Source organism: Bombus terrestris, chromosome 15 (genome assembly GCF_910591885.1).
Source record: "Bombus terrestris chromosome 15, iyBomTerr1.2, whole genome shotgun sequence".
NCBI lineage: Eukaryota > Metazoa > Arthropoda > Insecta > Hymenoptera > Apidae > Bombus > Bombus terrestris.
This window is the reverse complement of record NC_063283.1, coordinates 9,186,773-9,199,145: the sequence shown is the minus strand read 5'-3', so window position 1 is coordinate 9,199,145 and position 12,373 is coordinate 9,186,773. Positions and strand designations below refer to the sequence as shown.

Below are 12,373 nucleotides of genomic sequence, written 5' to 3'. Positions count from 1 at the left end.
CAAGTAATTTTATTTCTCTAAGTTGTCAATAACTCCCTCCAAAACTCACCAGAGAATAGGTGTGCAACTGTGGGGTTACAGTTGTGAATTTCCAAAGTTCTTACATAAAATAGTACGATTTTTTAGATAACTATGGAACCGTACGATGTGATAATTAATCAACCCGTAGTTATCGATAATGTAAGCAATATATCAAAATATCTAAGTCTTCAAATAATTTTACGTTCTTTAAATCAGTGTGTCAAATTCAATTCTACCATAATGTCGGCTCCTAAGCAACGCTCAAAATTTTTCTCTTTTTCTTTAAAACTATGAATATTGTGATATATTATGCGATCTTCTTACATTTTTTCGTGTCATTTCTGTTATTAATATTTTATTATATAAATAGGTTATATCTAATAAAACTGGTGACCTAATAGAAATACAGTAATTTTTGTAGTTTAAAATCGATAATGATATTCAATGATAATGTTATAATGATCTTTTTATTTCCTGTTTTAGGGTTCTGGTGTAATTAAAGCAGGATTTGCTGGCGATCAGATACCAAAATGCAGATTTCCAAATTAGTAAGTAAATCTTCTGCTACCACCTAATTAATATTCTTGACAGCTTTCTGTTTGCTTGGAGGTTATTGACAGGCGGTAGATTGTAAGATAATTTCAAGTATTTTGAGTTCTCAAGATTTATATTGTTCTATAGTTTTTTAGTTTGCCTAACGTTACTAACTGTGTTAATTATACAAGGTGTTTTAGAATATGTGGGCACAACTTCACTGGTGGATTTAACACTTCAGAATAAGAAAAAAGCTCATATTAATATGGCTCGATATGATCTTGTTTCCATGATACAGCTATATTTGTATTATATCAATTATTTACCTGGCTTTACAGAAATTGCACAAAATAACCATTTTTGGCATGAATACAAGCTTATAGATGTCTCAGCACAGCATTCAGCAAGGCCATACATTAAATATGTATCTGCCATTTCTGTATTTGTATAATCTGCCATTATTGTCAATGTTATAAAATGTAGGCATTCAATAGTTATACTGCTATTATGAATGATACGATTGAATTGATCTAGGAACATTAAAAGGGAATATTTACATAATACAGAGTGTTGTGGAATATTTATAAGATCGTACATAATATATTAAATGTTATTTGTAAACAAATAAAGAACTTAGTTTATTAAAAGAATTTTTGGAAAACAGAAATTTGGCTGTAACTCAGAAACTGGGTCATATCAGGCATATGTTTATATGAACTATTTTTGTTATTTTAGTGTGTTGAATTCAATATACGTTCATTTAAGTGAAATTATGTCCATGTGTTCTGAAACACCCTGCATATATTAATAATTTTTTGCAGTATTGGAAGACCCAAACATGTGCGTGTTATGGCTGGTGCTTTAGAAGGAGATCTTTTCGTGGGCCCAATAGCAGAGGAACATCGTGGTCTTTTATCTCTTCGTTATCCAATGGAACATGGAGTTGTTACAGATTGGAATGACATGGAAAGAATTTGGTCTTATGTTTATAGTAAAGATCAATTAGCAACATTTAGTGAAGAACATCCAGTTTTGTTAACAGAAGCACCGCTTAATCCAAGAAAAAATAGGGAAAAAGCTGCAGAAATATTCTTTGATACGTTCAATGTTCCAGCTTTGTTTGTTTCAATGCAAGCTGTTCTTAGTCTGTAGGTATTCAATTTTAATAAACTGTATTTTTTGTACAATATCATTAAACGGTTAATAACATTCTCATTATTTAAATTTAATTTAAAGATATGCCACAGGGCGGACTACAGGAGTAGTTTTAGATGCTGGAGATGGTGTCACACATGCAGTACCTATTTATGAAGGTTTTGCTATGCCTCATAGTATTATGAGAGTTGATATAGCAGGACGTGATGTCACAAGGCACCTTCGGCTTCTTCTACGTAAAGAGGGTATTAATTTCAGAACTACAGCAGAATTTGAAATTGTTAGAACAATTAAAGAAAGAGCATGCTATCTTGCTAGTAACCCTCAAAAAGAAGAAACTATTGAAACAGAAAAATTCCAATATATATTGCCTGATGGAAGTTACTTAGAGGTAATAATATATATTGTTTCTTTAAAATTAGTTGTCTCTTATACAATTTATGTGTATGTCGATATATTTTAAATTTATATGAAAAATTTTATTATGTAATGTATGCAGAGTATGGTATTTATTTGCAATAGATTGGACCAGCACGGTTTAGAGCTCCTGAAGTGCTCTTTAGACCAGACTTAATTGGAGAAGAATGTGAAGGACTTCATGAAGTATTAACATATTCCATTCAGAAATCTGATTTAGATTTAAGAAAGGTATTATTCCAAAACATTGTCTTATCAGGAGGATCTACATTATTCCGTGTAAGTATAAAATTAATGAAATATTTTTCATGTATTAATATATATATATTGATACATATCAAATTAAATTGTATAAACATTAAATATGTGTATCTTGTATGTTAGGGATTTGGTGATAGATTACTATCTGAGATTCGTAAAATGGCACCAAAAGATATAAAAATTAGGGTATGTATAACGTGTAATAAACACTATTTGCAACTTGATATTTGTTTGCTAAGAATGTTTAAATTCTAATATAGATATCAGCTCCTCAAGAACGATTATATAGTACTTGGATTGGAGGTTCTATTTTAGCTTCTTTAGATACTTTCAAGAAGATGTGGGTTAGTAAAAGAGAATATGAAGAGGATGGTATTAGAGCAATTCATCGTAAAACATTTTGAACTTAATTTAGAAAGATTTATGATGTTATGTCAAATAATTTAAGTACAACACATAAATAATGGCACAGTCGGCACAGAAATCGACATGTACCGTATTTACCATGCTCTTTGAATGCTTTTAATACTGCAATTTTAAAAAACTGTTGCTTTAACTGTTCTTTTTTAATGAAAATATATTCCAAGGGATCATAAAATGTCGTATTTAACGAATTAAAAAGAAACTTAATGCAAAAACAGTGTAATATGATTTATTTTATACTTCGAAAGTTTATGTAAAACTTTTAATATGCAAATATTTATTTAGTCATAGTTTTAAAATAAAAGTTTTATTATATTTTTAAATGATATCTATTTATTAAGATTCCTTGGAAATGTACATACAAATTTTCAATGTTAGATACATTTTAACTTTTCAAGATAAATTTACTTGTAAAAGTAAACACTATATTACTTGTAGATTTGAATGGAAATCTCTTATTTTATAAAAGTACCATCTTTCTAAGTTATTATATTTGTTTTTATACTATTTATAATTTTATTATATTTAATACAATAAAAGAATAGACTATTCTATTAAAACATAAATGAAATGCTTTGGTTAACCAAATAATCGTTATAAAGAAGATAATGTAATTTCTATCTCTAGTAACAAGTTTGCAAAGTATTTGTAAATATGTATGCTTTGGTAAAATAAATCTATAAACTCTTTACAAATATGCTGATTATGTCAAATTTTATAATCAAGCGGTAACAATGGCAAATTCCACAATTTCATATGCAACAAAAAAATTGCAATATATTAAAACCGCAAATATTAAAAATTTGAAAGTATTTAATAGTAATTTTATTATAAAGGTACCAGAAATATTTATATTTGAGTTCGTATATTTTTCTAACGATAATAGAATTATTGAACGTCAGCTAGTTGTTTGAGATCATATTATTTACTTCCTATTCACTTATGTATAAGAACATTTTTATAATTGTAATAATTATTTTCATGATTGTTGGATATTGTTATCATTTTCTGCATAATTTAACTTATTAATTAAGTTATTTTAAAAGCTATATTTTATTTATCATAAATTATAATTAATAATCAGTATTGTAAAATTAATATTGTAATATTTATATTGTTTACTTTAACAACTTAACTATAATTTATAATCAAATGTATAATTATATAATTTATAATAAAAAGATTAAATTAGTTATTATTAGCGCAAAAGGATTCTATCATTTAGATAAAGGAAGTACATAATTAAGTAAATATAATTCTATGTTAAATATTTATCCAATATATTATAGCATGAAATATATGCAGTTATGTACTTATATATATTCGAATATGGCGACGTCCATAGTGACGCAACGTTTAGCAACATTGTATTTGCATAAATATTTTCAAATAATTCTAAGAAACAATCTAAAATAAATACTATCATATTATTTACCTAATTCTTAATAATTAGATTCTGCAAATCTGGATGAAACTAAGGAAAAGATGATTGCCGCCTCAGAACCGGTGGTAAGTCAAATGTTTTTTAGGTTATGATATAATTAATAAACATAATTAAATTCTGTAAGGTATTGTTTTCTATTAATATTGAACATTTTTTTTAATCTAAACTGATATATTAATATATTGAAAAATTATAATTCTAACTCTGTAACACAAAGGAATATATTCCTGGTGGAAGACAAATAATTTTACGACATCCTGAATCAGTGACTAATCAACAACTATTAAACAATCAAACAGTTGAAGGAGAAAGTATTTTGCTACAAAAATTTAGTGAAGTAAATATTTCAGATACATTGCCAGTAAGTATATATAATGATTTTATTCGTATTAATGAATATTTAAAGTTTCTAATATATCAATTATATACATATAGAAGGAATTTTGGATTGTGCGTGAAAATGATACATGCGGTGAAGAAGAATTATATTGTTCAGGCAAAATTGCAATTCATTCAAAGGGCAATCAAACTGCAAAGATATTAGAAACAACATATACTTGTGAAACAGATATTAAACATGCACTATGGTGCAAATTTCATACTAATATACCTGATCATTTAGCAAGAGGAAAAGAAATGGATGAAGAAGATAATTCTGATAAAACGATAGAATGTATTTGTTTAATTGATTCATATACTCTTAAAGTATTTACCAATCTTGGAGAAGATTATGTATCTAGTTTACAATTTCAGGTAACATTTTGATAAAATATGATATTTAATTAAAGACTTATAATTACATTATAGATATTTTATCTTATAATTTAGGTATCTGCTGTGTGGCCAACAAGGTATGGAATTTTGTTAGAAAAAACACAAGTTCCCATATCAGAAACAAGGTATATTTTTTGATCCTTAAAATTCTTGTATAATAACAGTTTAAAACGTGCATGAATAATATTATGATCAATGTTTGTAGATATACATCATTGGAAAGAAATAGATTACAACTACATAATGACACAAATTTGCCAGTGGTATTTTCTCTTACACATCCTTTAGATGAAATTTGTCCCGTACTTATTAAGCATGGTATCATTATAAATTTTACAAATTTTTCTATAATACTTTAGATCAAAGAATATAATTAATATATGATTTGATTTATAGGAAACATATCATACATGTATGATTCAAATCAACAGATTGTATTTACTAGTTCTGAACCATCTTTGGCTGTGATATATGATACAAAGACTGGGTTACATTCTGTATATAAAATACGTAAAGCTTCAACAGAAGAGTGTCAAATAGTTTGTGGAAATAGTGATACTACTCCTAGTATGTTTAATCAATCTGCAAGTGCTTCACCTTTAAACATTGGAAGTAATCTTTCCTGTAATAAAAGTACAAATAAAGGACACTTAAGTATATTTGGTAAACGCAATACAATCACATAGAGAAATCGTCTAATTTGGAAAAATTAGAATTTTCATTTAAAATATACGTATCTGCGTTTTAGGGGTACCAAATCCGCAATTTAATATAGGATTAGGAATGTCAAATAGTCCATTTGGTTCTCGAACATCTTATACTACTACATGCTCAGGAGGTCCATCACCATCTCAACAACAACAGCAGCATTCAAGATCTCAGAGTCCCATGGCAACTATTTCACGTTGTCAATCTCCTACCCATTCTGCTTTCTCACCTTTACTCGGAGCACCTGCAAATTCGATCATTCATCATACAAGGTTGCATCAAACAGTAATGGCTTCTGTATTAAATCAGACACAAAATAGTCCTTTTGGTAGCTGTAGTAACATACAATTACAGGACGTTATTTCACCAAGTAAACCTTTATACCCAGAAATATGTCTTGATCATGTATGGACTGAGAATGTTGGAATTCCAAAGTATATATAATATTTTCATATAAATCTTGTAAATTTTTTTCATATTTTCTAGTACATTCAAACAGTAAAACATTAATATTTTTTTAAGGGATGTTATGTCCAGTCGAGCGTCAAAGGTTTTTTTGTCATCAGATTTCGTGGGGCAGAACTATTTATGTTACTTAGTTCCACATAGATCTCAACTTTCTTTAGTAAGGCTTGAGAAAACAAATAAACAACAACAAATTATTTTCGGCATGGTAACAAACATTGTAGCTAAGGGTGCTGTTAATATACCAGTCAGTACTTTCTAACATTTCATAATATAATATTTAGTTATTAGAATAAAAATATAAAACATACCATTTTATATTTCAGAGTTTACATATAATAGCGATAATGGATCTATCAAATGCAGTGGTATTATATTCAGGAGTGACTTGTATTGGAAAATTACATGTAACAGGAATACTTCCAAATTTAACCGGATATAACTATTTTTTATCTAATATCAATCATAAATTAGGTTCTCCATTTCCACGACGTAGTTCGTTGATTTCACAAAACTGTGCCGCTTCTCACGATATTAAATTTGAAGAAGGATTGCACTTGTTAAGTCCTGTAGGTGGTAACTGTCCAAGACCACCTATTTTGTTAGAGAATTCTTTGATAGAGAATAATTTTCTTATTTTAAAAGAAGCTGTCGGAAATAAGATTACTTTAGAATACGGGAGTAAAAATTATTTTCGAATAACGTTACCAACATCTAGTACCTCTCCCTTGGGTAAGCATATATATGTTTATAATTATATTTGATTTAATAGCACATTATTTTTTTTACATTTTTTACAGTAACTAAATGTTTACAAACGTTAAGAAGTGTTTTACAAAAAGATTTAGCAATGCAATTATTGGTAAAATGGTATGGAGCACGAAATGCTCCTGGACCTCAAGATTTTTCATCAGAACAGGAATGGTATCTCTTTCTTGTTGTTTTATTTACATTATTAGGATATGAAGTAGAAAAGTTACAATTAATTCAGATGAATGAAAAAGATCAACTCAATGAACGCAATAGTCCTATAGTAGTATCAAAGAAACAAAAAACAAATAATTCTGGTTCAAATGATGATTGGAAATACATGACGAATTTTATGAAAAATGGAAGTTCTAAAATTTTTATTTCAAATATACTTGACCTACAAAAAACGTCTAACATATTTCAAACATCAGTGCCACGCATTATAGAATCAAACAGTACAGGAAAAATAAATACGCAGTCTATTTTATTTCCGTATTTTCCGCTCGTCCTTCTTTCTTTACATCTTTTATATGAAGAATTGAAGCTGAATTGTGTAATGTCAGAAAGTTTACATCTGCTTGCACAATTATTGTACCAATTAAGCTTGGATTTAAAATTCGATGTATATGCTCATCATTATTTTCTTGATTTTCAATCTGTCTATTACTTAAAAAATTCAGTGTCTCAAATGAAAGAAGCAGATTTGCAGAAGATTACTATGCCGAATTATATTCCATTAAAACCACCAAACATATTTGAAACGTTAAATAATTTGTTAAATGGAATGGAAGTGACGCCATTCCCTTATTTAAGTCAAGTAAATTTAAAGACGAGAAATATAATTTATTTAATAGCACTCATAGCAAATGAAAATAAACCTATTGTGCTAGAAATCGATAGACTTATAAAGCATATAATACCAGTTGGAAGTCGTATAGATTTTCAAGAAAGCGGAAATAAATTCGAAAAAGAAATATGTAAAAATATTGAATGTTCTGCGATAGATAGAATAGTATTACTATATCATGAATTAGGTAAGTTTTTAATACTTCAAATATCACTAATTTTAATCATGAATTAAAAGTTGAAACATTCTATTCATAGGCATGAACAAAAAAGATCTTGAAACATTACCTCCTGGTGTATCATTGCTGTTAAAAGATATAATGTACAGGTGTAGAGAACGTCCTCCATCAAATTGGCCAATGCAAGCGTACGAATTAGTTGATCGACAAGATTTATCTGCATTGGGCGAACATTTAAAATCATCTGTATCAAATCACTTAGAAAATGAAGGGAAAAATTATTCAATTAAAGATCCTGAACAAGATGATGGCATGGAATTTGATGATGCTGTATGTTTAGATAATATTTATAAATACGAAAAGTATTCGGGAGGTATTACTTGTTACACATATTAATTATGATGTTATATAGGTATTAAAATTGAGATTTAACAAAGATCATAGAATAGCAGAAGTTCGAAAACTTCTAAATTCGTCAAAACCGGTAAGGATAGCAATAGTTCAGAGGCCAGTTGTAGATGACCCTGAATATATAGAAGAACAGGAGAAACATTTACATGCACTATGCACAAGAACGATGGCACTTCCAGTAGCTAGAGGCATGTTTACACTCAGAACTTCAACTCCTATTATTACAGAGCAGTTACCAATTCCTCGACTTTGCTTGACTGGTACGAACCAACAATAGCATTCGTATTTCTAGAAATTTTTGACAATCGTAAAATGTCCTTATATGTATAGGAAAAGCACCTCCTCGTGGAACAACTGTAGAACTAGCTCACATAGATGTTCCACCAAATATGAATTTATGGCCATTATTTCATAATGGTGTAGCTGCAGGTCTTCGTATTCATCCAGATGCATCTAATATCGATTCTACATGGATAGTATATAATAAACAACAACAGGGCGAATTTGGTATTGAACATTCGGGATTCTTAATGGCACTTGGTCTAAATGGTCATTTGAAGAACTTAGCACCTTATAGCATGTATGAGTACTTAGTTGAATGTCATGAGGCTACCAATGTTGGACTTCTATTAGGATTGTCAGCAACTCACCGTGGTACAATGAATGTTTCTATGACTAAATTATTATCTCTTCATGTGGAAACTCTGTTACCTCCGACAAGTATTGAATTAAACGTTCCACAGAATGTTCAGGTTGCTGCATTGATGGGAGTTGGTTTAGTGTACCAAGGAACTGCTCATAGGCATATTTCACATGCTTTATTATCAGAGATTGGTAACTATTCAATATAAAATTATAACATGTAGTTGTATATGACTTTACCAAATTAATTAAATTATTTAAAGGGAGACCTCCAGGACCTGAAATGAAAAACTGTATAGATCGAGAATCTTATTCTTTAGCAGCAGGTCTTGCATTAGGTTTGGTGGTATTAGGATGTGGAGGTGGGCCAGATTTAGCTAATATACCAGACACTTTACATTATTACATGGTTGGAGGACATGTTAGACCTTTTACAGGAGCACAAAAAGACAAATATAAATCACCTAGGTAAACATTTTGTAACACATTTTGTAAACAATTTTGTAAAACATTTTATATTTTTCTTTTTTCTTATAATTTCAGTTATCAAATACGAGAAGGTGATTCCATAAATATTGATGTGACAAGTCCTGGAGCAACTATAGCTCTAGGTCTCATGTATTTTGATACAGGAAATAAAGCAGTAGCAGAGTGGATGCAGGCGCCTGATACTCAATATTTATTAGATTTTGTACGACCTGATTTCTTACTATTAAGAATATTAGCAAAATCACTTATTCTTTGGAATGAAATTGAACCAACCAAATCCTGGGTTTCTAGTCACGTTCCTAACATTGTTTATAAATACAGATTACAAAAACCAACTTCTGAAATAGGGCAGAATGTTGATTTGGAAACTATGAAGTTAGTATATAGAATATACTTGTACTTAATAACATTAACGTAATATCTTCCTTATACTAATTAATATTAATTAAAATACAGCCAAGCTTACTGCAATATAATTGCGGGTGCCTGTATGGCTTTGGGTTTAAAATTTGCGGGGACCGCCAATAAAAATGCTTTTAAAACTTTATATAATTATGCCCAGATGTTTACGGCATTATCACATAAAACTATTGCCGAACTAGCAGGAAAATCAACCATTGAAACTTGTTTAAATGTTACCTTACTTTCTGCTGCTGTTGTAATGGCGGGAACAGGGAACTTAGAGGTAAATTTAATACGTGAATTATTAGTCATTAATGAATTATGTAATGTTTTTGTATTTGTAAACTTATTTATACTATATTGCATAGATTATGAGAATATGTCGACACATAAGAACTCGTGTGGGCCCTGCGAGTAACGTTGTTACATATGGATCTCATTTAGCGACACATATGGCTCTTGGTCTACTTTTTCTTGGAGGAGGGAAATATACTCTTTCTAATAGTCCTAGCGCAGTAGCTGCTCTTATAATTTCCCTTTTTCCAAAATTTCCAACACATAGTAATGATAACAGGTTAATAATAGCATAGTATATTTACAAAAATTGACTTCTTACCTTAATAATTATTCTTACTAATTATTAGGTATCATTTACAAGCTCTACGACATTTATATGTATTGGCTGCTGAACCACGTGTAATTTTACCTAGAGATATTGATAGTGGTCAGTACTGCTATGCAACAGTGCATTTAACATTCGAATCTGAAAAAGATGGCGATGGACAAGATTTAATACTTCAAGCACCATGCTTACTGCCACAACTGTGTACTATTAAAAAAATTGAACTAAAAGACGATCGATATTGGGAAATCATTTTTGTAAAAGATCATAACTGGCAACAACTTGAGAATATGCTCAAAAAGTGTGAAACGTTAGATGTTAAACAGAGAGCTGGTTGTTTACCATATATAGAAGATCCTCATGTAATTATGTTTTGGTCCTTCATATTAAATTAAAAGTATTACTATTACTTTATTATTTATTGTAATCCTTGCTTCTCAACTTAGGATGGCTTCTGGATTACATCATATAGTATATAAATAAAAGTATATAAATATATTAACATTTAATATTATCTTTTTTCTATCTATGTTTCAGGGTTTTAGAAGTTTAATTGCTCAAACTTTAACAACAGAAAATGTTATCGCATGGGCTGCTCGACCTGAATGTGTAACTTCTTTTACAAATGATAAAACTATTTTAAATATAGTAAAATGTTTTTTGCAATGGTCCAAACAAAATAAAACTAAAACTGAGATTAGCTTCAAGATGCAATCTTGTGGTAGTTTAGCTAAAAATAGTTCTGGATACCTATCACAAAGCTTGAGCAACACATCTGAAAGAATAAGTGGTAGTTGGAATGAGCAATCAGATTCTTCTAATGAAAAAATGGAAATTGTAGAAACGTTATCTTGTTCAAAAGATGCAAGTTCTTTCTGTAAATATGACGGACAACATTCTGAAATGACAGAGTTCGAAAAACAATTTTTACATACATTTGCTATAATTGTGTATGAATGTGTAATAAAAGATAAAGTGAGTCTCCTTCCTTTATGGGTGAATTTAATAAAAAGTATGGAAATTATAGAAAAAGAACCAAACAGCTTCTCCATATGGCAAATAAAACTCGTTTCATCTCAAATGTTAAAAAAGTCTTACATAGAAAGCAAAAATCCCGTGCTTGGTACAGAAAGTATACTTGCAATTAAACAAAACATTTCATATATTATGGATAGCTGGGAACGTGGTAAGTACTATATGTTTTTAATATTAAATGTATATTTTTTTCAATATTTAACAATTTTTTTGTAGAATTAACACCTCATATAAAGTCTTATTTAACAAGTGGAAACATTGAAGAAAATATAACATTATTGCAAAGAATGTGCACATATTTCGTATTTTATGACATTCCATATAAAATGGATTACCAGACAATCTGTAAGTTTACCTATTTACTGATACATTTCTATGCTGATTTATATTTGTTACGATTAACCTCAATATATTTTTAGTGGCATCATTATTAAACACAGAAGTAAAATCTAAAATACCTAATGTAACATTGTACAAATTATATAAAATATTAAAATCCAGCTAATTGTGTTACTGTGAATAATGGATACAAGTTTTGTATAAAATATTTGGAAAAAAAATTGGTCATTAAATTAACTTATGTTTATAATTCATTATATATATATATTGAAAAGATATACGGAGATTGTAGACTGATACTTTTTATAACCTGTTATACATAAACTAAATTTTGCTGCATATGTAATTCTTTGTCATGTATCGTAAAATGTATAAAAATATATACAATCCATATTCGTATAATCAAAGTGTTAATAAGATAACAATATAATTAACAGAAAATTAATTTATTATTCT

General features: G+C 28.9%; 2 protein-coding genes across 5 annotated transcripts; both read left to right on the top strand.

Moving 5' to 3' along the window:
• The first annotated feature begins 20 nt into the window (after positions 1–20).
• Positions 21–3,506, top strand: LOC100642740 (actin-related protein 1). 2 transcript variants are annotated; one of them, XM_003401265.4, is made up of 7 exons: positions 21–180; positions 505–569; positions 1,377–1,703; positions 1,792–2,101; positions 2,233–2,406; positions 2,512–2,574; positions 2,649–3,506. In XM_003401265.4, exons 1-7 carry the CDS (start codon positions 133–135, stop codon positions 2,790–2,792), a joined length of 1,131 nt encoding a protein of 376 aa, XP_003401313.1. In that variant the 5' UTR covers positions 21–132; the 3' UTR covers positions 2,793–3,506. The 2 variants fall into 2 exon arrangements, with proteins under 2 accessions (XP_003401313.1, XP_048268290.1); XM_048412333.1 differs by lacking the exon at positions 21–180 and adding an exon at positions 266–429.
• A 462-nt stretch (positions 3,507–3,968) lies between these two features.
• Positions 3,969–12,154, top strand: LOC100643302 (anaphase-promoting complex subunit 1). 3 transcript variants are annotated; one of them, XM_048412318.1, is made up of 21 exons: positions 3,969–4,320; positions 4,473–4,616; positions 4,691–5,008; positions 5,084–5,154; positions 5,235–5,347; positions 5,426–5,692; positions 5,778–6,171; positions 6,260–6,449; positions 6,529–6,934; positions 7,003–7,986; positions 8,057–8,307; positions 8,390–8,461; positions 9,132–9,222; positions 9,294–9,498; positions 9,574–9,894; positions 9,976–10,204; positions 10,290–10,495; positions 10,566–10,905; positions 11,081–11,729; positions 11,795–11,923; positions 11,998–12,154. In XM_048412318.1, the coding sequence occupies exons 1-21, from the start codon at positions 4,297–4,299 to the stop codon at positions 12,081–12,083; spliced, it is 5,490 nt and encodes a 1,829-aa protein (XP_048268275.1). In that variant the 5' UTR covers positions 3,969–4,296; the 3' UTR covers positions 12,084–12,154. The 3 variants fall into 3 exon arrangements, with proteins under 3 accessions (XP_048268275.1, XP_012172493.2, XP_048268276.1); XM_012317103.3 differs by having other exon boundaries at positions 8,390–8,648; positions 8,719–9,222; XM_048412319.1 differs by lacking the exons at positions 3,969–4,320; positions 4,473–4,616; positions 4,691–5,008; positions 5,084–5,154; positions 5,235–5,347 and having other exon boundaries at positions 5,551–5,692; positions 5,778–6,009; positions 6,092–6,171; positions 8,390–8,648; positions 8,719–9,222.
• The last annotated feature ends 219 nt before the right edge of the window (positions 12,155–12,373 follow it).

Coding starts and splice junctions, on each gene's coding strand:
- LOC100642740 (XM_003401265.4), top strand. CDS start 133: ATGGAACCGTACGATGTGATAATTAATCAACCCGTAGTTATCGATAAT. Junction 181..504: donor AACCCGTAGTTATCGATAAT/GTAAGCAATATA, acceptor TTCCTGTTTTAG/GGTTCTGGTGTAATTAAAGC. Junction 2,575..2,648: donor CAAAAGATATAAAAATTAGG/GTATGTATAACG, acceptor ATTCTAATATAG/ATATCAGCTCCTCAAGAACG.
- LOC100643302 (XM_012317103.3), top strand. CDS start 4,297: ATGATTGCCGCCTCAGAACCGGTG. Junction 9,895..9,975: donor GTTGATTTGGAAACTATGAA/GTTAGTATATAG, acceptor ATTAAAATACAG/CCAAGCTTACTGCAATATAA. Junction 10,496..10,565: donor ACACATAGTAATGATAACAG/GTTAATAATAGC, acceptor ACTAATTATTAG/GTATCATTTACAAGCTCTAC.